This window comes from Grammomys surdaster, unplaced genomic scaffold (assembly GCF_004785775.1).
Source record: "Grammomys surdaster isolate TR1022 unplaced genomic scaffold, NIH_TR_1.0 130, whole genome shotgun sequence".
In the NCBI taxonomy this organism is placed as follows: Eukaryota; Metazoa; Chordata; class Mammalia; order Rodentia; family Muridae; genus Grammomys; species Grammomys surdaster.
This window is the reverse complement of record NW_021604588.1, coordinates 7,270,023-7,296,491: the sequence shown is the minus strand read 5'-3', so window position 1 is coordinate 7,296,491 and position 26,469 is coordinate 7,270,023. Positions and strand designations below refer to the sequence as shown.

Sequence of the window (26,469 nt, the reverse complement as noted above, 5' to 3'; positions counted from 1 at the left end):
AGATTATGTCTGTTTTCTAAATAGCTGCCTCAGTGATCTGAATGTTTGGTTTCCCATTCCATGCTTAGATTTTGAAATCCTAGTCTTCAAGATGATAGTATTTGTAGATGTTTCCATAGAAAGTGATTAGATCTGTTTGTTGCCTTTGGGGGAGGAGGGAGATCTCTTTTCATGAGTGTTGTGTTGCCACTATTCATGAGAAGAGGTGAGCAAATATCTATTGACCCAAGAAAAGAAGCCAATGACATGCCTAAGAAAGGAGATCACCAGAGTCCAACATGGTTAGCCAATGGGTTTTATTAGAGTTACTTACGGAGTGGTATCAGTGAGGAGTTACTCACAGGAGCAGAAATGACCTAATGACAATGGTGTCACCAAAAGCCCACCCACCATAAAACATGGAATCTTGGAGAGAAGTGAAGAGTTGTCAGACAGCTCCATGGTTGGAGAGTGTCCTGCCCAGGCAGTTCTACCAGTCAGAGACTCTTGTTGGTAGTTCAGCAGGTCTGAAACTCTAGTCAGCTGGGCTCCTCCAGGAGTGTCAGTGGTACTTACTTACTGCTTATATTTGCTTGGGAAGGGAGAGCCCTTGTGAACCCAAAAATCACTAAAAATGCTCATGGATATCACTTTGAGTAAATGTGATATTTGAATATGAGCTCCTCTGGAGAGTGAATAGCATCAGATCTCCACGACTCTCTTTTTCTACCAATGACAAATCTTTCCCAGATAAGACTCTTTCAATTTCCAACGTATTCCATGAGTCTGACTAATGATGAAAGATGGTGATGTCCATGAACATGATGGACATGTAGAGGCCAGAGGACAATGTTTCTCTTTATGCCTTTATATGGGCTTTAAATTCAGGTCCTCAGACTTGCATAGCAAGCATCTTTAGCTGCTCAGCCATCTCCCAACCCCAACAGCTACTAAGATGAGGAGATCTACTAATTACACACACACACACACACACACACACACACACACACACACATGCACACACACCCCTTTAATCTCCCACTTGCTGATTTTAATCCTGCTATTTCCTGAACTGACTTTGAGAAGATTTCATACCACATATTGGATCAAATTTTGTTGTCTGCTATAGCTAACTTGGAGTTCTGCTTTTGGGTGTCTGCTGTGTTGGAGATGACTATATTATTTATTGTGCAAGCCAGAGCTTATTTGAAAGTAAAAGTTGGCATTGTTTCTAATTATATCAGAATTATTAATGGAGTGAAGCAGGGTTGCCAGAGCAGTAGATGAGCAGTTTAGGGAATCTCCATTTCCTAGTTATCTTCCTGATTCAAGGCTTTATTTTTCCGGTCCCTTCACTTGATCTTCCAGCCTTGGAACCTCATGGATTAAAAAGCAAAACCTATCTCCCATAGTTTCGTGGAGCTTGTGAGTAAACATAATTGCACAGGTTCAGTTAAGGCAGTTTTCCAAGCTTAATTGTCTTTAACTTACTTTGATTTCTTCCTAACTCCTGCATTTTTTAAAAATTTAAATGTTCTTGTCTAGTCTACTAGAAGATGACATTTTTAAAATCTTCCCATGACCTAAAGTGCTTCATACAAGGTACACAACAAATAGTTAATTAGAGTTCACCAGCACTAAGTTTTCCCAAACATAAAGTACCAAATAAGTAACAGGGAAACTAGAATTAAGTCATGTGATCTAGATTATTGATGTTACTTTTTAGTAGATTTTAGGGCTGACTACTGTCTCCAGTGTCTAAGACACTGTGTTCTGTTCTTTTCTTTTCTTTTCTTTTCTTTTCTTTTCTTTTCTTTTCTTTTCTTTTCTTTTCTTTTCTTTTTTTTTGGTTTTTCGAGGCAGGGTTTCTCTGTGTAGCCCTAGCTATCCTGGAACTCACTCTGTAGACCAGGCTGGCCTCAAACTCAGAAATCCACCTGCCTCTGCCTACCAAGTGCTGGGAGTAAAGGCGTGTGCCACCACCACCTGGTAACACTGTGTTCTTATCTCTTTGAAAATCCTCTCTCTCTCCCAACCATTGTGTGTGCGTGTGCGTGTGTGTGTGTGTGTGTGTGTGTGTGTGTGGTGTGTGTGTGTGTCTGTGTGTGTGTGTGTGTGTGTGTCTGTATCTGTGTCTGTGTCTGTGTCTGTGTATGTGTGTATGTGCGCAGAGGCCAAAGAACAATTTTGAATGTACTTAATTTGGTTCCATAACCATTAAGCAAAACAAAACCAAAACCAAAACGAAAAAGCAATAGAACTTCTCACTGGTCTGAAGACAAGTAGTCCAGGCTGGCTAGCCAGTGGCCTCTAATAACACATTGCCTGTGCTTTTCCAGTAAGTAAGCCATGCCTTACAACTAGTTACTTTAACATGGTTAAACATGGGTTCTGGGGGCAAATTCATCTTCATGCTTGAAGGCAAGCACATTACTGACTTCCTGTATCTTCAGCCTTTCATCATCTCGTAAGGACTATCTCAAATGTATATCTACTTTTCCTCTCAAATAAAAAGTGACTTCATTTTCCCCTTAATCTTGTGGTACTCGCTATTAATATCATTTGGTCTTATTCAATATGTCTTGCACATCTCCTTTCTCCTACTGAAGATGCTTTCACGTTATTTTAGTGCAACCCATATTTAGACACATTCTTACACTGCAACCCAATTTCATGAATATATATATACATATATATATATATATATATATATATTCATATATATATAACAGATCACACACATGCACACACACAACTGAAATAGGAGTGCCAAGAAAAATCATCCCCATTACTGAGACATACTCTGATATATTTTTTAACATGATTCTTTTTCTTTTCTTTTTTTTTGTTTTGTTTTGTTTTTTAACTTTCATCTTTTTATTTACAGTCCAGTCTTTATTCCCCTCCAGGTCATCCCTCTGACAGTTCCTCATTCCATTCTTCTTCCCCCTGCTTCAAGAGGATGTCCTCACTCCCTGAGGTCTCAAGTGTCTCAAGGGTTAGGTACATCTTCCCTCACTGAGGCCAGACCACCCAGTCCTCAGCTGTACATGTCAGATGTAGTTTTAAGAGGCCCCTCTACTGCTTCCTCTGCTTCTTGCCTTCACGATCATGTTCCTTGGAGTGACTGCTGTCAGAGCATCTTTTAGAGCCATGGTGCTGTTTTGCTTCTTCCTAAACTTTGTCCAAACCAAAAGGATCTTCCTCAAACTGAACTGGTCCTTCTCAGCTCCTCTGTCTATGGTCTGTACCAGAATACTCCTTCTCAGGAACAAATCTGTTGGTCTTTATCCTGGTTTCAAGGTCATCACCATACATGTCCTTGTCCAGATTTTTACTGGGCTTGTATATACTCTAAGCCATATCTTTGCCAGCCCTCCAGGCCTGATCATAAACATTGTAAATTTTAGCTTCTCTGCCTGAAAATCCACTGTGCATACCCTTGGATTGGTTGAAGAGCCTTTGGTCATACTGAACTTCATTGGAAGTGCGAGGATTGGGCACACCAAGAGCAATGACTTCACTGATATCTCGATTTTCATTTCTCTGTAGTTTTGAACTACAGGAGCTGCCCTGGAAAGGTTCAGTTCGTGCTGCTTCTCTTTGCGCCTGTCATGATGGATTTCATCTCTTTCATGGGCCTCTCCATCCTCTTTTTCCACATGGGTTTTGATCCCAGCTCTCCTTTCTCTGGTTCTCTGGGCCATTTCTCTAAGTTTCTCTTCATGTTACTCCTTTTCTTTTTGAGCCATCTTTCTCTCTAGTTGGGCTCACGTTTCCACCGCTTCTCGAGCCTTCCGTTCAGCTTGAGATAATTTGGCAAGATTTTCATTTGCTTGGACAGTCTGAAGTCCTCTTCCATCAGCAGCCTCCCATTTATCCAGTGTAATTGTGTAACCCTTCGAGTTCTTCACCTTGGATACACGTGGCGGGATCTTCCACTCCTTCTGTGCTTCTACACTAATCTTCCGAGGAGGAGAGTGCATTACAGGTACGGGAGGAGATGGGGTCCTCGGGGGAATTTTCTTATTGATCCTGAATTTTGGAGGCTCCATTGGGTCCTTCTGCCTTTCAACAATCTGAATAGCTCTCTGTTTAGCTCCTGAATTGAATGTTTTTGCTTGCTGGGATGGCGTGTACTGGATATACTGGGATTATTTTTCTTTTTAAAAATTGTTTTGTGTTTTGAGAGCCTCATTCTGTAATTCCAGCTGGTCTAGAATTCATCATGGAGCTCAAGCAGTCTCGGCTCTTGGGTGATCCTTGTGCCTCACTTTTGGTAGTACATGTTGTGACACCAGCCACCAAGCCTGGCATCTTTTACTTTCTAAAAAATACTGCTGTTCTCCTTCAAAATTGACTCAACCCTCTAATGAATTGTGACCTAACATGTTGCTCTATTGAAAAGCGTCTTTATTTGGTTCATATAAACTTCATTTACTAGTCTAAAAACTTGGGTGAAAACACAATTACACCTTTATTTTCAGTAAATTCTTACTAAAATTTACAATTTCATTTTAATTATATGAATGTAAGTGATAATTAGTCCAAAAGCATAACTAGTATATTATGGACTCATGTTTTGATGCTTTTGTTCCATAATTGACTTCTCTGTTAAGCTATACATTTTAATGTCTTTATAAACTTTCTGAGATTTAACATCACTGTCCAGAAATATGTTAAGACTCTCTATGAGTAGCTATCTGTCTCAGTACATTTTACATAAGAAAAAAAATCAGTAATTATTTTTTTAAACAACTTACTTTTCCATGTTACACAAGAGTGACTGGAACTCAGAACAATCAAGTCAGATACAAGTAATATTATACAATGAAACGTCCTGTGGTCATTAGTAGTAAAAGAGATAGCTGGCTAGGTAGAGTCTCTAGGAATTAGCAACATGTTACTACTTCTAAGAATTTTAGCAAGAGAGAAGATTATACTAATTCAGTATGATTAGAGCAATGAAGCAGTTAAATAAAAAAAATGACTTCTTGTACCATTATTAAAAAAGTTATTGCATTATAAAATGCATGATCTCATAAATTAATGCAGTGTTTATGAAGTCAGAACACAAACAAATGAACTTGAAATAAGGGCCAAGTATTTCATGACACAGAAAGCAGTTTGCTTTGGTGAGAAATTGAATTGTGAAAGGAAAAAAAAGGGTAGATAAATCTTGAACCATCAGATACGCTGTATCAAAGAAAGCTTTGAGTGCCAGGCCAAGGAACCCTTGATTAAAGAAGCATTTAAGGCCTATATGAGTTTTTTTTTTTTAAATCAAAGCCAGAGCAGGATGGAGGCAGTGTTTTAGGAAGCTATTACCTGACAGTGTTGTACAGGAGAGACACAACATTTCCACTTACTCCTAATCTTATCCTTCAAAGTTGTTGCTAGATATTTTCACCAGAGGCTTAAACCCAATACTGCGCTTCCAAAACCAAACTAATCTAAACAAACAAAGAAACACAATGATTGTCAGGAAGACCTTGCACTCATGAGTGGTTTCATGTCATTACTGCACAGTCAGGTTTCTGATCATGGGCTCTCCTTCCCTCCCTCCCTTCCTCTCCTCTTCCTCTTCTGTCTCCGTGTCCTCTCTACTCATTGTCTCTCACGTTCATTCCTCTTCCTGCCTCGATGTTTGCCTTTCTCCCCACTTTGTTCTCTGCCAGAGTAGCACACAGCAAGAAAGACCTCACTGGATCCTCCCTAGAGTCACGGATTTTCCTTGGTGCCTCCTAGAGTCACCCCTCAATTGATCTTGGATCCACCCTAGAGGCCTTAATTGATCTTGGATCTTCTCTAGAGTCATCGATTGATCCTTGGATCCTCCCTATAATCATCGATTGATCTTTGGTCCTCCTTAGAGTCATCAATTGTTCCTGGATTCTTCCTAGAGCCATCAATTGATCCTTGATCCTCCCTAGAGTCATCATTTGCTCTTGGATCCTCCCTAGAGTCATCGATTGATATTGGGTCCTCCTTAGCAGATGAATCTTAGACTTCTCAACCTAGAAATCTGTTTAAAACAAAAAACAAAACAAAAACAAAAACAAGTGTAGATAGTAATTTAAGGATGATAGCCTTATGTGTTCCCATTCTAGCTTCCAAATAATTGACACAAAGATCTAGTAAATTTATTAATAAGTTTTAAGCACTATGACTGGGCAGATAAACATCTATTCTAACCTTCTAAATTATCTATTTCTCATCCATGTGGTTATCTTCAATCTGAGTCTTACCCTGTTGCTCTATCTATTTGTGTCCTCATGTCTGTTCTCTCACTGTGACCTCATAGCGAATCCCTTGGTGACCTGCTCATCATGACTCCTCCTAGACCCTCTGCCTCATGCTTTCTCCACATGGTCTCTTTACCTGCTTTCCTCATGGTCCTTCTCTTACTTTTCTTTGTACCTGGGACCCCTGGCTGGGATCTGAAGTCCAGCCTTCCTATCTCCTCTGCCTAGTCATAGGCCGAATCAGCTCTTTATTGACCAGAGATGATGGAAAACAATTTTTACATAACATTGAGGCCAGAGATGCTTGATCATGCAATCTTCAGGATCGTAGACAGATGTCCGAGCATACAAGTCAGCATCTGAGTACACAGTGCACAAGACCAATCCCCAACAAACAAATATCTTCAATTTAAGTAAAAAATATTAAGTATAAAGTGTCCTATTAGAGAAGCCAAAAATTAATGCAGATAAATGGAAATTTCTGACTTTTGCATCCATGTAATGATCCATATCCGCCTAGAAGTTAGGCATCGATTTCTCCTTCCCCATCCCCCACGTTTCCTCTGGCTACTTCCACTATGAGCTTACTAAACCTAGTCATCTAAAAAAAAAAAAAAACACTCCCATGTTAAACTTGTGATAAACTTATAAATTTGGGATCACAGAACAAAAGTATAGATTTGAGGTAGGATGTTGCTATGTGGTTCTGGCTGATTTGATACTCATAATTCCCCCTGCCTCAGTTTCCTGGGTTTTAGCATTTATAAACATGCGCCACAATTGCAAGATCATTTTTTAAAGCTAGGAGTGTTTTTGTTATTTGAAATATAAACAGGACTCTACAAGACAGTGTTCTCCTACCCAATGAAAAAAATGAAATGAATTCCCAGCTAGCTAGAAATAGAACTGCTTGTCTTATCCCCTTCTCAGTTCTACCTCTTCCTCCCCAAATAGCCAAATTATACATGATACTAAGGTAGACTTGCAAAGTAATTTTCTTTTTTCTTTTTTAATAGCAAAGGAGTAGCTAAATAAAAAAAGGTACATAAAGGAAAAAATTAGGTGGGGACAAACAGTAAATTCAGTTGCACTGACTCAAACTCTCTCAACATTTTGTTAACAATAAAAGAAGCAGGTACAATTTCAGTTAAATCTAAATACGTCAAAGTCTGCTAATCAAAAAAACACCTCCTTAAATTAGACAAATAGTTCTCTTCTTGAGTTTCTTAGGTACCATTTATATGGGAGATAAAGGACAAAAGAGATGGCTAGAGGTGCTGGCTGCCTTTCTGAGATCGGCCTGTTCTTTCTTACCAGCAGTAAAGGCTTTCTGATCTTTATCAGGGCTGGGGCCTGCCCCTACATAGTTTCTGTGCAGTTAACCTCTTAGGAGTGGCTGAGGTTTTGGTCGCTGTACATGATGTCCCTTTGTAACTTCCAGAATAACCCAAATACCTGCAGGGAACATCAGTTACCTTGTGTAGGTGTGTGGCTAGAGGTTGGAGATTTTATAGAATTGAGAGATTTCTGTTATAGCAGATTCTCTTTCAAAAACAAACTAAACAATAGGCAATTCAATTAAGAGACAATCGAAGACCTAATCGACATTTCTCAAAAGAAGATATACAATAACTATATGAAAAATTGCCATCACAATTTCTTAGGGAAATGCAGATTAAAAAAAAAATTCTGTAATCTTACTCCAGTTAGAATGTCTACTATAAAAAAGACCCCCCCCAAAAAAAATCTGGCTAAAGTAGAGAAAAATGGGAACTCTTCTATGCTTTTTAAGGGAATCTAAGTTAATACAGTTACGTGCTGTCTTAGAGAAAGATTGTGGGACTATACAAAGTTGCAATGTTTTATATTGTTATAAAGGTCTTCAAATGAGATCTTGAAGATAAACAAGAAAAGTTTCGGTTGACTAGTGGTGTGTTTATGTGTCAAAATGGCAAGAAATCAATTGTCCTGTTTTTTTGTCAGCTTGACATACACTAGAGTTATCTGCGCAGAGGAAGCTCAGTGAAGAAAATATCTCCATCAGATTGCATATAGGGAAGTCTGCAGGGCATTTTCTTAATGATTGAGGAGGGAGTGCTCAGCTCATTGTATGGGGTGCTAGTCCTGGCCTGGTAGTCCTGAGAAAGCCGACTGATGGACTGATGAATTGGTTCAGTGGTTAAGAGCATTTGCTATTCTTGCAAAGAACTTGGGTTCAATTTCTAACACTCAGATAGCAGCTCTCCACCTCCCTGGGCACCAGGCACATATATGTTGGTATACAGATATACATGCAGGGAAAGCAGTCTATATATACAAAATAACAAAATAAATATATCTAGAAGAGAAATTAGGCTGGGAAAGCTATAGGGAGAAAGCCAGTAAGTAGTGTTCTTCTGCAGTATTTGCTTCAGTGCCTGCCTGCAGATTCCTGTGTTGATACTTCTGCACTGACTTCTTTCTATGATAGACTGACTGAAAGCCAAATAAAACTCCTTTCCTCACCAGATTGCTGTTAGTCATGATTTTTTTTTTTTATCACAGCAGTAGAAACTCTAACTAAGGCACATGGAAAACAGTATGAAGTTTTCTTAAAAACAAAAAACAAAACAAAAAAACAAAAAAACACACAACACCAAACCAAAACTATGGGAAAACCCTGCTAATTAAGGTCGAAGTCTACTGTTGCCCGGAAGGCCTTCTGGACTTAGTACAAAATGGAGGACTCCCTTTACTAGCAGGGCTTCCCCTTCTCTAACCTTAGCCTTCCACATACCTCTACCTGCGGAATATCACATCACCTTGGTTAAGATTACAGGTCCAACTTTCTTTCTCCCAATATGAACCTGTTCGGCTAGCACCTGAGACTTCAGGAATGCCTATCCATGTTCACAATGCATCATGGTACCTTAAGCCTTTATCCAGTGGCCTTTGCCCATCCTAGATATTCCTACCCCACCCCTATTCCCGAAAGCATACAAGCCTTTCATCACCCCAAGTTGATCTGTTTCCCCAGAAGCTGGCCCTGGTGTGTCATTATTACCTGATATACTCACAGGGCTTCTGACCATCCCCCACCCCACCCGAAGTCTCTGCTCCATTTTCCTTCATGGGCCAATATCACCCTACAATCCTCTGAGAAGAGTCACACAAGACCAAAAAAAAAAAAAACCAAAAACCAAAAAACAAAAAAACAAAACAAAAAAAAAAACCAAAAAAGCAAAACTGCTGAACAATTTAACAATCCTGCTGCCTGGGTAAATGTCAAGAGGAATTGCACAATAGCCAAAATATGGAGGCAACCTAGGAATCCATTGATAATAAAGAAAATATAGTGTATGTACACATTTGACCTTAAAAAGAATGAAATCTTGTCGATAGTTGTAACACAGATGGAATTGGAGAATGTGGTGTAAAATCAGAGGTAGAGATACAAATACCGTATATTCTCATTTATACATGAAAGGTAAGACAATTTTAAAGACGAGGACAGAATAGTGTTCACAGATCTCAGGAGTTGAGTGTGGGAGGAGTGGAGAAAGAATGGCTAATGGGTTAATGGATATGAGGGTGCAGATGGATGAGAGGAACTGAGAAAAAAAAAAAAGGAGGAGGGCATGACTGCTCCTGGGCGTGGTGGGGGAGAAAGTTTATTTTAGATACAAGGGAGACATAGCCAAAGGCAGGGCCACCTAGGAGAGTCCAGAGTGAACATGAACCTGAGCACGGGCCATGTGAGGAAAGTGGAGGTGGGAGAAGCAGGAGACCAGGAGATCAAGAGGCCAGGAGGGTAAAGGGCAGACCAAAAGGGCCAGGTAACCAAAATGGCTGGATTATACAGGGAAGGGTGCATGAGGGAAGGGCAGTCCAGTCCCTGGGCTGGAGAAGTTTAGGGTACAGGTAGAGACTGAAGAATGTGGGAGAACCTGGCAGCCAGGTCTGCTTTGATATGTTAAATAGGCACATCAGTTAGCCATTTGTCCTGGGGTTGACACCTAACAGGAACTACCTCTATTTGTGGCTCTTTAGGAAAACTATAGCTAACAACAATTGATTGATCTTTATTTATTTTAAAAAGATGATTTGTTTCAAACGTCTGTCTTTTGCCTGAACATATATGTATGTGTCTACATTTTGTAGTAATCGATAAGGGTATAGGGTCCCTTGGAACTGATGCTTGTGAGCCCCATGTAGGTGCTGGCAACTGAACCCTGGTCCTCTGGATGATAAGTACTTTTAACTGCCAAACCGTTTCTCCAGCACCAGACTCTTCAATATACTTGATTTTTTCCCCCAAGTACAGAGGGTTTAAAATGTACTCCACACAAAGAAATGATATATCTTTTAGGTGATAGGTATGTTAGTTACTCCACATGATCATTATATTTGTATACTTGTATTGAAATTTCATAGTGTATCCCATAAATATGCATAATTACTATGTGCCAAATAGAAATAATTTTTTAAAAAATGGACTGACTTGCTATTTTGGGAGTAGGCAGTTAGATGGTAGGACAGTAAAATTGATATTTTCCAAGGCTGGACATGCTTGTGCACACTAAGGAACCTTCCTTGGCAGCAATCTTTTGAGGATTAGCAGAGGCATAACAGTTCCCTATCCTGACTAGCATAGCTCCTTGACTAAGACAACAAGGAGCAAGTGGTGGCACATGTCTGGGATCTCAGTACTCAGGAGGTTAAGGTAGAGAGAAAGTGGAATTCAAGGCTAGCCTGTGCTACATCTCAAACCAAAACATAATCATTTGGTTATGTTCTTCAGGTAAATGCTGGTCTGCAGTGGGGAGTAGACAAAAGGTTTTTATTGTCATATAACTAAAAAAAAAAATGGTATCAGATGATTTGAACTGTTAACTGTTTAATTGGCAGATAAAAGTTTAGGGCGAACTCTTCTGAGAAACACATTAGTATCTTCTGTAGAATTTGTAATATTTGATTGTATTATTTCCAAGAATTACTCTGTAGGTTATTTTGTTCCCCATGAACTTAACAACTCATTCAACTTATGTTCTTCAGGAAAACACCACGTCTCAAACCCTGGTTTTTTCTAAGCAGTTTCCTTGTTTTGTTTTTTTCGCGCTTTACCCCCCTCCACCACCCCCAAACACACACTTTGTTGAACAACTTTCTTGAGAAAGTTGTTTTCAGGCTCATAGGAGGAAAAGGCAATAAGAACAGCACAATTGAGTTGCATTTTTATATTTTGTATCCAGTAAAATATCTCTCAGTAACAACTAGTTTCTGTAAGTGTTAAGAGTCTGCCACTTGAGACCAGAGGAATGAAGGGCTATACTAAAGGCCAAATGTCTTGTCTCTTCCAACTGCTGTCTTTTAGGATCAGTAAGCTACTTGAAGAAATGTCTGGAAGTAGCCACAAAGCATTCTGAGGTTCACACCAACGCTCCCTAAATTAGGATTCTGGGCCTCGGTTTTTTACAGATTTGGGGGTCTCCATGCTGTGAACACCAAATTTTTTTTTCCTGTGCACAGCAAGTGTGTGTAGGAGGTCACTTTCCTTGCTTTCGGAAGAGGAGAGTCCCTAGTGTCCTTTCTTTCTTGCAGCAGCAAACCTACAGGCAGAAATTAAAAGAACAAAAAAGGACCCTTAAAACTCTATCTCAGGAATCCGGCGGGCAGATAGGAATTCTCACTTCAGTGAAAGAAAAGCCCAGTCTCTCAATCCCAGCCAATCATATGAGAGGAAACGTTGACACGCCTCTTTCTATGTTCCAATCAGCATATACCCCAACAAGCCCGACCCACTGCCTCGAGTAAACCGACTTATAAATTATATTAGCATGATTTATTCTGATCCTCCCCAGCCATTCCATGACTGTGCTCCAAGGAAGAAATTTGGACGTAACAATGACAAATGGCAAAGCCAGTCAGTCCGGATGTGAGAAGTGAAACTATAAAATTCTAGAACCAAACCTGCAGGTTCTAAGGAGAGAGAGAGAGAGAAAAAAAAAGGCGGGTTCCGGTAGGAGGACTACAAGCCCCATATAGCCGTGCGTGGAGGCAGCGCTCGCCAGCGAGAGGGGGCGGGCTATTGAAAGGTGGAAGGCCGAGGGTTACAGGACTTCCTGTTCGAGCGCCAGCAAGTGGGTGGGACCTCACAGGCTGGGCGGCGGTTGTGGCGTTTTGGAGCTTTGTCAGCGGAGGGGGCGTGGCCCGGGCTGAGACTGGTGGAGTGCGAGCCGAGAGGGACGTGGGTGACGCGTCTCCTTCCACCCAGCTCAGTGGAGTGTGAGGTGCCCTGGCCCGGCCGGCGATTGGCTGTTGAGAGGCGAGTACGCGGCGGCCGTTGGTCGCTGGCAGCACGGAGCGAGGGCCCGGGCGGGCGGGGCGGGGATGGGGAGGCAGTGGCGGCGAAGGCCGGAGGAGGCGGGCGCGGGCGAGCGGGCGGACACAGCGGCGGCGGCAGTCCCTGGAGCGCTCCTGTGAAGCGTCCCTATTCCCGCTGCCGTGGGCCTCTCGAGGAGGCCGTCCGGGACGCGAGCCGCTGCGGAGCCGCTCCCCCAGCCCTACAGCCCTTCGGACTCTCGGTCCCATCCTCGCGTTCCTGCTCCGGCTCCTCCATCTTGGCCTCGGTAGTAGCTGCTACGGGGAGGATGTGCCGCCTCCTGGCAGGGGGAAGAAGGAGGAGAAGATGAAGAAGTACCGGCGGGCCTTGGCCCTGGTCTCCTGCCTCTCTCTCTGCTCTCTAGTCTGGTGAGTAGGGGCCGGCCTCTGGGGACTTTCCAGTGGGGATGTAAGAGGGAGTAGGTCGGGTCACACCCCCAAATCGTCTCGGCTTTTTGGGTTGCTGGTGCTCCTGCCCCCAAGCAAGGGACACGGCGGCCACCCAACTCTTCCTCTTCAGGTTTACCGAGTTGTGTTTTGGAATTTGCAGAGCTCAGCAGGGAGGGAGAAAAGGGAATATTGGGGATCACTTTTTGCCTTTGTACCCAGGTACTCACTCCATCATCACCGCAGTTGGGGCAGTTTGGGTAGTGTTCAGAAAGCTGGAGAGTGAGTTACTCAGTTTTACTGTCAGTTCCTTTGCTTTCGTTATGAGGTAAGGGCATGGGCGAGTCAGGTGTGATGTGTTCCGGACCTGTGATTTTGAAAACGTGAGTCGTCACGAGGGTAAGAGTAATGTATAAACAGTTGTTCTTCTGGTCAGTTCTTGCACAATCTTAACCAATAGTACTTTTGGGGCTGCTGTTCTTGAAACACAGCGGCGTGGGGCAGAGGGATCCCTTATGAAGTCCTTTTTCGGTTCTCTTGATGGAGAGGGTTATCCCAGATGTACTGTCAACCATAGTTTTTGGGCATGTTCTTTGGTACTGGAAAGTAAACTATTTTGTGACCCACTTTATCCTTTTCGGTGAAATTTTATGGAGTTCAAGTTGATTTTAAGCACATCTCTGGTTTTTGAGGAGCAGAAATAGCTTGTTAGCCAAAGGATTGCTAAAGATGTACTTGGAAAAGCCATTCTTTCTGAAGGAATTCTGATTTTGCTTCTTATATTAAAATGTAAACAGACTTTCTTATTTGGCTTATGTCTTCAAAGTGCCAATAATAATTCCCATTTTTGTGGATGTGTAATGGAATCCAGAGGCGCTAAGTTGTAGAGTTGTTGCTCACATAGAGTAATATATTAATATGGGCGAAAGAAAACACTTGTCTGCGCAAATCTGACTGGAAGGACTGTATTTTGGAGAACAAAATGCTTGGTCTCATGTCATTCTGAATCTTTTAAATACTCCTTAACGGAAATGGGTACCTGAGACCAGTGTAGGATTAGACGGCAATTTCTTAGAGTTGGTCAGCTTCTTTTACTGGCCTTTTCTTTCTTCCCCTCATTCAGAAATTATCTCCAGATTTTGCTACCCACTTCTGTTTTGTAGATTGAGTGTTCTGTGTTCATACTATAATCAGTTTCTAGGGTTTACCCCCTTACCCTATTAATATTACTGCAGTTTAGTTTGATCTTATGCTGTCATAGTTGATAAATTGTGATAAAGCCTTTCTGCTTTTGTCTTTCCTGCCTAGTGCTATATAGATTTACCTTAACAGAAAAACAAAATGCATCCTATCCATCTCATTCATTCTGAGTGCTATCATTATTATTTTTTTGCACACTGCTAATCACAATTCTTAGTTAAGTAGTACAGTGTATTCTAGGTGTAATTGTAGCATAGCTACAGAACAGCAGTGGTAGCTAATATTTATTGTCATCTGTGGCAAGCATGTGGCATGTGTACGTTTTAGCATCTTTGTCAGCAAGGCCCTCTTAGGTAGGTATTATTAATTGCATTTTGTATTTTACAGATGAATAAGTAGAGAGGCTAAAGTTAGGCTTGTAACAGTAGCATAGCTAAGGTTAAGCAGCAACTGCTTTCTGGAGTTTAGATTTGAACCTAAGCACTTTGTAATATAGGCTCCTCACTACAGAGGTCCTTTGATTATGGGTTAAATAAGGCCTATGTTATTAGATACAGAACCATTACTTACTAGATATGTCTTCTTGGATATGTTATATAACTCTTTTGAACTTTAGTTCTTAGAGCCTCAATATGATAAAATTGATCCATTCATATCAAAGTTATTAGAAGCAAATGAGATAACACATAGACTATGCTTCATAAAACAGGAAGAGCATGCTATCTATGCTTTCATTATAGAAACATGCAAAGGTGTTATTCTTAGTTTACTGTGTATTGAACATTGTGATTCTTGAAAACTTGAGTGGGCAGCCTCTCTTGTTTTTAGTATTGAAACTGTTGTGACTAAGAAGCTCCCTTGTGAGTTCCTACTGCTGCTGTAACAAATTACCAGCAATCCAGTGGCTTAAACATAGTTGTAGAGTGTGTGTGCAGGAGTCCAGAATCAGTCTGACTGGGCCAAAGTATTAAGGTGGCATGGCTGCTTCATTCTGGAGGCCTGAGGAGAGACTCTAGTTCTTTGACTTTTCCAGCTTCTAGGTGTTGCATGTATTTTCTCCTGCCTCACATCACTTCAACCTCTCTTTGGCCCTCAACATCTTCTTATGCCTGCCTTTCTCTTTTTTCTTCAAGGACTTATTCTAGTGGGTTTACCCTTGGTCAGTCTCCATGTCTTAAAACTCCCAATTTGCTGAGGTCTTCAAAGTCTTAGAATATAAAGTACACTATTCAGAAGCGGAAGGGGCGAAGGGGCAGAACTCTCTCAGTCATTGCCAGTGTGGAGTTGATCATCACACTGAAGTGGACGATGTGGTCCATGCCTTTCAACAGTTATTCTGCATATGTTCCCTAATAGTAAAACTTTAAAATGTGTCTAATTATTTGTAAGTTATCTACATGGACCAATATGGCATCAGTATTAGTACATATAATTACATAACTTAGTTGTTTAGGAAAGATAAAAAAATAGTTTGTTAATATTACCATTTGTTTTCATTAAAGTAGTAATTTTCAGTGAGAACTGTATAATTGAAGAGATTATTTTATATCAAATGTGGATGAGTGGTTGGTTTATAGTGGTTATTCTTCTTAGCCTTGCTATTTTGTTACTGGCTTGTGTTTGTAATATTTGTTAGCTTTTTTTTTTTTTAAATACATGTAGTAAGGGTTTGTTTAGTTAAAACAAAATAATCCCTTCATCTTCTTAGCTGGACCTGTGTAAACCCCAGTGGATCGTGGTATGCTGGAGGTAAACACACTGCTTGAGAACTTTATTCTTCCTTTGCATATCTGGCTTTAGTTCTTGAAGTTTTTGATATGTCTTCAGCTAACCCTTAAGAACAATAAATCCTTACATTAATCTTAATAAAGGCTAATTTTTTAAAAATAGTAACAGACTTCTTTCCGTGACTCAAAGGATGAGCTTAGAGGAGCTAATATTTAGACTAATGAGAAAGACTTGACGTTAAACAACTCTGATCTACTTGACATACAGTAAAGGTACTTAAAAGGACATTAGATGCATCTAATGAAGGATTTGTATTTTAGAGTCTCTCCTGTCCTCCATTCATCAATCATATGCCTTTGGGTCAGCTATTTCTATGAACATTAGTTCTCATCTATTAGTGGTTTCTAGGGTGAATAGTCAAGGTGGGACTTGTGTTACAAGCAGAGGGATCATTTTTGTGGGGTTATTTGGAGTGTTTAGTAGGGATGGAGAACAGATGAAAAGGATAGGGTTTTAAAGAGAATAGATTATTGCCCAGGCGAACTCTGATTTTAGCAAGATAGAAGATGAACAAGTGAAATAATTTAAATAAGAATGAAAGAGGCAAGGCCTATAAATATAGAATGGCTTGCCTGACAGATTATGGAGGTGGTCGGTCATAAACGCAGATACAGTAGGAGAGTACTGGGAGCTGTGTAAGTCAAGATGATGACCTTTTCTGACCTTAGTCTAGTTTTTATAGATCTTTCTCTCCTTGAGTTGTGATTTTATTTCTGTATTCTTTGTTTTTTTCCTGATAATCTTCCCAGCTTCTCTTGTTAACTAATATATGAGCAGAAAACAAGAAGCCAAACTAAATAAAAACTTTCTTTTTAATTATGAGTTAAAAAGTCTTATTCTGTCTTTTGCCTGGAAAGTGTGTGTGTGTACACACACACACTTACATATACATATACATATACATATACATATACATATACGACTTTATTGCTTCTGTAAAGACTTTGGAAATTTGAGTTTATTTTCTGAATAAAATGATATTCAAAATAAATAATGAAATAATCATACTTTCCACATCATTTGATAACTTTTGTTGTTTTTGGAATTTAATATGAAGAGACTGGAAAAAAATTAAGATTTGCTGAGATGTTTATTCAAAGGATAGCATGTGGTGCCTGGAAGGAGTATAGGGTCATTATGAACAGTGCCAGATCCCTTCAAATAAGCTTGGTGAGCTAGGTTGTTTTTAGTGTGAAGAGATCCTTGAAAGAAGGTGGCTTGTATTTACGAAAATCTGTGGTGTCTGTATCCACACACCAAAAGGCAGGGATGATTCTTTATAATATTCTTTGAATTATTTTAGGAACTGGAGATGTGGCTCATGTTGTCCTTTAATGTTTAATTTATTTCAAGATGTTTTTGAATGTAAGTGAAAATAGACTTGGCAGACAATTAAAAAAAAAAAGAATCAAAGACATTAACAGTTAACTCTCTTTGGGCACTGTTATCTCATAATTTTGTTATTTGTGACTAGTAAATCATTCTTCCACTTCTCAATCTGAGCAGAGAAATAAATATGTATAGTTAACTTTACACTTCTAATGAGAAAAGAAACTTTAAAAAGTATTTAATTGCTTTTTGTCTCTCAAGTCATTTTCAGCTATGAACATTATATATGTATAAATGCTATATATATCCCAGTTTAATAGTTTTTGCATATATGGAAATAAGTAAAACACCCTGCTTGGAACAATGATTTATGTATTTCAGATTTTTCTTTTGTGCCAGCTATATAACACATAGAGCTTCTGTTATTTTTCAAGACCATATAATATTATAAAGTGTTTTCACAAGTATAATTTCATATGTCACAAGGGAATGAGAAATTGCTTTTGAGTATTTACAGTATAAAAATATCCCTTGGGATATACTTATTTCATAAATTGAGTGCTTTTTAATTTTTTTTAAGATTCATTTGCTTTTGAAGGACTTGTCTTCCTGCCCTTTTTGAGTGTTGGATGTAGAATCTAGGGCTTTATTCTACTATGATCTATACCCCAGACTCAGAACATTTTTTGTTTCAAGACTGGGTTTCTTTGTGTAGCCCTGGATGTCTTAGCACTCTATCTTTAGACTAGGCTGGCCTTGCACTCACAGAGATCCGCCTGCTTCTTCCTCCGAGTGCTGGGATTAAAGGCTTATGCCACCACCACCTGACTTCAGAACTTTGTTTTTATAATGAATTGCTAGTTAAGTGATTTTTGTATTTTATATAAAAGTATTCAATGTATATAAATGTATTCAGTCTTTTATAGTATTGGCAAGGTAGGTACTAAGCTTATAATATAGTTAAGTGCTATTATATAAATTTTGATTCATTCACTCTGGGTACTTTGGCAGCTTATAGAGTAAAATAGGAAAGGCTATAAGGGTTTATAAAAATACACAATTTATTTTTATAAATTTATTTCTAATATTACTCGGTTACCCACAATGCATTTGATACAGAGAAGGAAACAGAGTAAGTGTGGGACTTGAGCCTTGTGTGCAAGTTCTTTGTCATAATACAGATAGATATATCTGTATTAGAAAGGGTCCAATAGTCATTTTATGATCATTATAACTTTTGTGAAATATACACCCCTTTTAATATAGATTCCTTCATTTAAAGACAAAGAAGGAAGACACATAGACACTAAGCATCTTTGCCAAGTTTTCTCACAGGGATGGATCCAGAACTTAGGTAGTTTCTGAGCTTGTGTTCTTTTAATCACTGTGTTCTACCTGTATGCCAGTTGATGTCCTTGGGCTAGATTTCTCATTTGAAAATGGTGGGGCCTAGATGAGCCAAGCAAGGATTTAACAGCAAGAGTTAACAACCTGAAGCTCTTTTTAAAGTACACTTTTCAAGGATTCCTGCCTCAAAGAGACTATATTTTTAGATATTTAAAATTTTTTTTGTATTCAATTTAGTGTTACTGGATTAGATGAAGTCAACTATTTTTATATAGCCAACATTCTAGAAATATGATTAGAATGCTGATGAATCATTCAGAAAGCTGAGTTTCATACTACTTATTAATGGAGAAAAACTGGCCTGGAGTTGCTAGGAAAGAACTCTCCAGTGGGAACAGGTGCTGCGTGAGCTGAAATAAGATGCACTGTTGCTGCTAATATGAGTGATGGCTGTGTCTGTGTGTATGTGTCTCACTGCCTGCAGTGAGCAGATGGCACTTGGTTATCAAGAGGAAAGAGTATGAGTACATTAATAATGAATAGATAGAAGTGGTAATAAGTAGTTCAACTTAAGAAGTAGCAGATAGGAGATTATGGTGAATTTTATAAGTGAAGCCAAAGAGCTAGATGATAAATATCCAGCAAGGGAAGTTGTTTGAGAAGGTTATGTTGACATTATTGTTCTAGATGTGTTTCTGAGAAGAGAGACAGACTTACAGAGACAAATACTTGGAAACAGAGTAATTGAGTTTGCCACAAAAAGAATGTGGTTTTAGAAATGGAGAAAGTATGACCGTTAAGCACAGACTTTATGGAAGTAAGTGATCTTGTTTTATAATAATAGGTTGTGGAGTTGGCCTGTAGTGCAGCTGTAGTGCAAAGGTACAGCATTGAGCTAGGACTCCCAAGAGCTGTTTAGTTTGTCTCCAGCCTGCTCTTGTCAGCAGTGCTTCTCTTACTCATCTCATGTCAACAGATCTAGCACGGCTCCTGTGCTGTGTGGTGCATTTTGTTGTAGGATTCTGCCAAACAAGGAAAGGTAGATACTTCCTTAGACCATACTGCAGATGAGACCATAAATCCTTGTATATTAAATTATGAATTTGTGAAATAGGTTCAAAGAGAGAGAAAACTGTGTTCTTATCTTGTATTAATAGTGTACAAAAATGGAAGAGTTATAAAAAAATTGAAAGATGAATGATCTTAGAGTTAGAGGGGATTGGAATATGTAAGCCCAAAATTATATAGATTGTATAGAACTTAGAAGTGTGGGCTTGAGAGATAAAAGACTGGAATTTTCTTCACAGAGGGAATTTTTTAAGGAGAGTGTTTGACTTTTGAGACAGAGCACTGAGTTTCTGCAGATATTAGTAATCAAGAAAGATGACAAAGAAAGAAAGCTTTGAAGACCTGGTATGTTACTGCATTCCTGTAATCCCAGCATTTGGCAGGAGGGAGAGGAATTCAAGGCCAGCCTCAGCTACATAGAAGGCAGTCTTAGCTACATGAGACCCAGTAAAACGATAGAAAGGAGGAAACTGGCAATAAAGATGGAAAGATATTTAGGATTACTTTGTCAACAGTTTAGAGAGTCTGATAGGGTTGAAGCATTTGAAAACAGAAGTAATGATTTTTAGAGGGAAGTGTTGATAAGTCACTGTAGTTGAAATAGAAGATGTTCGGGAGGTGGCAGACATGCAGCCTTGCATGGTTGTTTGGCAACTTATAATAAGAAAGTTAATGGCCTTATACTTTTAAATTTTTAAAAAGATTTATTATCTTAAAAGTTGTATATGTCTGCATGCCTCTGTGTGGATATGTATATCTGAATGCAGATGCTTATAGAGACCAGAAGAGAACTTTGGGTCCCCTGGATTTAGAGGCTATCTGTTATAAGCTACCTGACTCAAATGCTGGTAACTGAACTCTAGTACTCTTGAAAAGTAGTATGTACTCTTAACCATTGAGCCATTTCTCCAGCCCCATACTTTTGATTTTTGTCAGTCCCTTAATGAAATTCTTTTAGATGATCCTGCTTGGCTAAGGATAAAAATTTGAAGGCTTACTCCCTAACCTACTTTTGAGGGATAACTTTTCATTGTTCAATATGTGGATTTCTGTTTACCGAGACTATATGGTTAGCCTACACTAATTTATTTGAGAACTTTATTTGTATTTTGAACTGAAAATTGCTATAGAAAAAGCACTGTGGTCTGAGTTTTTTAGGATAAATACATCTTACACAATTTTTTAAAATATGCCATTTTAAGTATGATTAGTAGTATATGATTATTTCCAGCAGCTTTAAGGACAGATTTTATTGGCAAAATTAGTAATGGTAGATTAAGATCCAAAGGATTGCCTTCATGATGGATCATTGAAATTATTGGCCAGTTTTTAGTGATCAGTCATTGAGTAGAATTTGCTATGTGGAATATGGTGGCTGAGACTGTCCAAGACCCAGCCTATGTGAGTGACTAGTAATGATCTGAACTACTAAATTGAGAGGTTTGATTATTAGCAATCAATAGGGCTTTCTCAACGAGACTGAAAGGACACATTGTGCTCTTACTAAGAGACCAATCAGAAGCAAAGCAGCTTTTAAAAGCTCCAAACTATAAGGTTAAGAAATTATCTCTATGTCTGTCTCTGTCTCTATATATTATTGGTATCAGAAGAATTCTTTACTGCTGAAATAATTTCTTATTGTGTTAACTACTGTTCTACTTATTGTAGATGATTAGATTCCTTTACATGCTGCTAATACAGTCATGTCATAGTTTGCTTTAGATTGGTAGTTTTTATATTGCTATGGCTAATGGTATTTACAGCCAAATCATGTTGTACAATTTGCTTCCTTTTCTCTATAGTTTTTCCAGAAGTATTGACTTGATTTTACTAAATTTGCTTATTTTTTCTTTAAGTACAAAAATTTTTCGGTTATGTATATTTCAGACTTTCAAAGACTGGTCAGTTTTATGTTATAAGTTTCACCTTTTATCAGGCCCATGGATTTGTGATAACCTTCATCTAGGTTGGTTGCCCTGTTGTCCATGTTTCTAGCTGTTGGTTTGACCCTCCTATCTCATTATTGCTGTAATTGTAGCTTCATATAGTTTTAATCGGTCCCATATGCATTAGAACCGTCTTTACTATCTCTAGCCTAGTCTCCCTCCCTCCCTCTCTCCCTCCCTGCATTTATTTATTTATTTCTGGACAGGTTTTTCTGTGTAACCTTGACTGTCCTGGAACTTACTATGTAGACCAGGCTGGCATCGAACTTACAGAGATCTGCCTAACTCTGTCTCTCAAGTGCTAGAATAAAAGGCTTGTGCCACCACTGCCCAGCTCTACTTTTATTTTTTAAAAAACCAAAAGATGATTTTCAAGTTTTCCTTACACGTCAATATCTTGAATTGTGTTTAAATGACATTTTTTTTCATGCAAAGTGATTGACTAATATTGGCAGTCTCAAATAGTTTTTATGTTAAGCTTGGATCTCTTATTACAAATAAGGATTTATATAGCATTTTATAACCAGGAATGTAATTGTTGGTTTTGTTTTGTTTTGCTTTTCGAGACATGATTTCTCTGTGCAGCAGAGCCCTAGCTGTCCTGGACTCACTTTATAGATCAGGCTGCTTCTAACTCACAAAGATCTGTCTGCCTCCTGAATTCTGGGATTAAAAAGGCATGTGCCACCATGCCCGGTTTAGGAATACAACTTTTATATCTAACTTATAATAGTTAATATCTTTGTATTTTACACTTATATAAATTATCTTTAACACAGATAAACTCATTTCTAACATAATTTTACTGTTTTACTTTTCCACTTTGATATCTTTTTAAATTGAAAATAGATTTTTTCACACAATTTCTAATTACCGTTTCCCCTTCCCCTTCCTGTTTTCCTTCTCAACTCCCCACCCACCCTAATCCACACTTTTTTTCTCTTTCTCATTAGAATGTAGTCATACTTCTAAAAAAATAATAAAGATAAAATAAAAAAAACAAGCAAACTAGAATATAATGAAGCAAGCAGATCAACAGAAGAGACAAAGAGAAGCACATACAGAGACACACATGTTCACACACACACACACACACACACACACACACAGAGAGAGAGAGAGAGAGAGAGAGACAGAGAGAGAGAGAGAGAGAGAGAGAGAATGCAAGAGAAATCCCAGAAAAACATAACACCAGAAACTGTAATATGTATACAGAAGACCTGTAAGGAAATAATAATGCAAAGCATTATGAGACAACCTCCAAAAAAGCCATTGAGTTAATTTTGTGTTGACTATCTACTGCTGGGCTAGAGTCTGTCCTCAAAAGTAGTTTGTTTAACTATTGAGACTCCATTGGGGAAAACAAATTTTTCCTTTATGAGCAGTTATCAGTCAGAGATACCCTCTGGGTTAGGGATGGCAGCTTGCATTCACTTCCCCTCTCAGTGCTGGGACCCCCATCTTGGCTTAGATCAGTGTAGGCCCAGTATGTGCTACCACAGTCTATTGAGTTCACATGTGCTTCAGTCCTGCTGGTGTTTAGAAGGCCTTGTTTGCTTGGTGTTCTTCACCCTTTCTGACTCTTAGAATCCTTCCAACTCCTCTTCCAGTAGGGTTCCCTGAGCTCTGAGGGGAGGGATTTGAAGGCAGCATCCCATTTAGGACTGAATAGTATTCCACGATCTCCTACTCTGCACATTTTCCTGTTGTGGGAATCCTTTTTTGTCCTTAATCCTCATAGTATAGGATAGGACTTACAGTAGACTAGTAATGCTGATCTAGTTTCAGGACTACATGGGTTATTTTTAAAGAAACATACTGACTTTTTAAACTGAGTGGCACACATCTATTGATTGCAGCACTAAGGATGCAGAGGCATATGGATCTCTGAGTGTGAGGCCAGCCTGGTCTACAAAATGAGTTCCAGGGCAGCCAGGGCTACATTGATAGAGAAATCCTGTCTCAAAACGACAACAACAAAGATTTTTAGGATTATATAGCATATGTTCCACATTGTGTGTGTGTTGAATATATTTTATTCATTAGATGAATCTTTATAGCTATGTAATGTACCCAGATGTCTTTAGTAGGTGTGGTAATTGGTTTCAAGGTATGTGTTACAAATAAAATAGATTTATATCTAACCAGTTTCGATAGCCTGCTTTTTAAGACTGTTAGTTTAGAATGAAAGACACTTGAGAAGTACTAGGCTACAAACTTGTGGAGATTTCTGTTTTGTTATATTATGAGGAACTGCTGAGGTAATTTTGACATTAAAATAGTTCATAGATATTTGTATATTTATTTTTGTTGCTTGTTGTTTTGAGCTAAACATTCATGAGGAATTCTGTTCCTCCTTTGTTAAATTTGCAGAGAGGTTTTTGGCCTAGAAAAGTTACATTCTATTTTAGAGTACTATTTGCCTGGAGTGTTTGTGCTTGTAGGGTTTGTTACTTCTGGCTTTCAGTGTCCTTTATGTAAGAATAGCTTACAAGCTTTACTTCCATGCTTTGAAATAGTTCCAGTGGGTTTTAGAATTATCTTTAAATATTTGTAAATGTCTTTGGCATCTGGACACTTTCTCAGGAGGCTAACTCTGACAGCTTTCTGTACCTTCTGTTATAATTATCATATGCTGCTTCTGTTGTTTTTGTTGTACCTTCCAGAAATTTATGTATTACTTGGTATTGATAGTAATAGAATGATTATCAACTTTTCCCCTCCTAAGATACCAATACTCTAAAGTTGTGTTATTGAGCATATTAGGAAAAGAATTTACATTTTATTGCCTGAGGTTGTAGCCCATAAAAAGAATATTTACTTAATTTTCCTTCTCTTGTTCATTGTTGCTGGTGGTGGGTGTCTGCAGGCTTCCAAGTTGGCATGTATGCTGTAAAGAGAGCTCTTCAGCTTCAACGTCATACTATTCTCAAGATGATAATTGTGCAGTAGGAAGTGAAGACACACAGTTTCAAAAAAAGGTACCTTAAATGGAATTGACAGCCTGCTTTCTAAGACTGTCTTATTTAGAGTGAAAGTAACTAGAGAAATACTAGGCTACAAATTTGTGGAGATTTCTGTTTCATTGTAATGATGTAATTCTGATATTAAGATGATTCAGATATTTGTATATTTTTGTTGCTTGTATTTCAAATACTATGTGCTAAGTATAATGTATATTCAATAAGAATTGCTCCTTTATTGCTGCAAAGAAATCTGATCTTATAAATTAAAAGCAATCAGCAATGAAGATTGCATGGAGGATTTGCAGCTGGAGTCTTTGTAGTTCCTAAGATATAATTAGGTATAGTAAATAGACATAAACACTCAATAGTTTTGAAATCATTTATAATTTTACTACTACAAATGATAAAGGTATATGCTGACTTGTATTTGTCTTTTGTCTCCAACATTCTGTATTTTAAATTACAGGAATAACTTTGGCTGACTATAAAACAATTTTCTTGTATATACTTTTCTCATCCCCAAAGGAGCCATGTTTACTGCTTCTTCTGAGTGTTCAAATGTTTTCCTGTAGATATAGGTACACTTTTAAATAGGAACACAAATTAATATTTTGATTTCCATTACAGTAACATAAAAGTGTTCCACAAAGTGATTTCCTTTTTTCATCAAGGACATATGCACAAGACCTTTATTATATTATACAGATACAGCAGGATGTATTTTTCCCTTGTGAGATTTTTGTGTTGTTCCTCACCTGTGTGTGCATGTGCATCATGACAGACTTTTATTTACATGTTTGGATGTTTGAGATATAATATTTGGACTGGATTATTTAATTTTTGAGTTGTATAGAATTTATATCTGGGATAGAAGATTCAAATTTTTGAAAATTTGTTTAAATGTTCCTTTAAAAAGAAAACATAAAATGTAATGCTTTTATCCAGTCAGTAAAATTTGTCTCTTCCTTTTCATACCAAATATTACAAAAACATTTTAAGTAAACATTAAGTGGGGGAAATTCTTTCAGCAAACATTTCAATATTTTGTATGTGCTAGATAAGCTCAGGTTATAAAAAAGTGAATGTGAACTTTGCTTTTGTGAAATGTATACTGTAGGAAATGCAATTAAAGACACAGGTATAGAAAATATTAATGAGTATGTATCAAAAGATAGATGAAACAAAAACATATATTCCAAGTAATCATGGAAGTCTTACTTGGTGTCTGGTACATAATACTTCATATAGGATTTGCTTATTAAGCTATTAGATGAAAATAGGCATGTAAATTAAGTTGAGAATCAAATATATATAAGACTAGTTTATAGCAAAGAAGGAGATAGTTTTGCTAACTGCATTTATTTATTTAAAATAATTTTACCATTCATTTCTTTATCACCATGTAGAATGAAAGAGAGGAACCTAGTAATGCTGAGCTATCAGGAAAATCAAATTCCTATTTAACTGTATCTCCAGAAGAAAATAAATTAAAAGATGACTACACTGTGGATATACAAGTAAGCTATATACTGCCTTTGCTTTTAGTAATATACCTTATGACTTTCTTTTTTTTTGCACAGTATTGGATGCCTTTTTTAGTCAACATGTTATGTGTTGTTATATTTTCTTCACCATAAAGTACTATATAATGGAATGTAAAATTATTTGCATGTTAATAGTAGTACAGATTTATGAAGATGCAAAATTAGAACTTTAATAATAAATATGGCTATTTTCTTAGAGGTAAAATTTGAGTGCAAATATGTCTTCCTAAATTCTGAGTTTTTTTTTTGTTTTTTGGTTCATCCTAATATATGTTTTTTGATTTTTAGGTACCATATCTTTTTTTGATCT

At 38.1% G+C, this 26,469-nt stretch overlaps 1 protein-coding gene and 1 pseudogene across 4 annotated transcripts in view; one reads left to right on the top strand and one right to left on the bottom strand.

Annotated features, from left to right (window-relative positions):
* Positions 1 to 3,044: 3,044 nt before the first annotated feature.
* Positions 3,045 to 12,794, bottom strand: LOC114614526 (annotated as a pseudogene).
* The window catches only part of Suco (SUN domain containing ossification factor), a 55,253-nt gene continuing 41,502 nt past the window's right edge, over positions 12,719 to 26,469 (top strand). For all 4 annotated transcript variants that reach the window (XM_028759517.1, XM_028759503.1, XM_028759510.1 and 1 more), the window contains exons 1-3: positions 12,719 to 12,953; positions 24,519 to 24,630; positions 26,022 to 26,132. In XM_028759517.1, the coding sequence (XP_028615350.1) occupies positions 12,892 to 12,953; positions 24,519 to 24,630; positions 26,022 to 26,132 (285 nt within the window). In that variant the 5' untranslated portion in view covers positions 12,719 to 12,891. The remainder of the gene's footprint in view (positions 12,954 to 24,518; positions 24,631 to 26,021; positions 26,133 to 26,469) is intronic.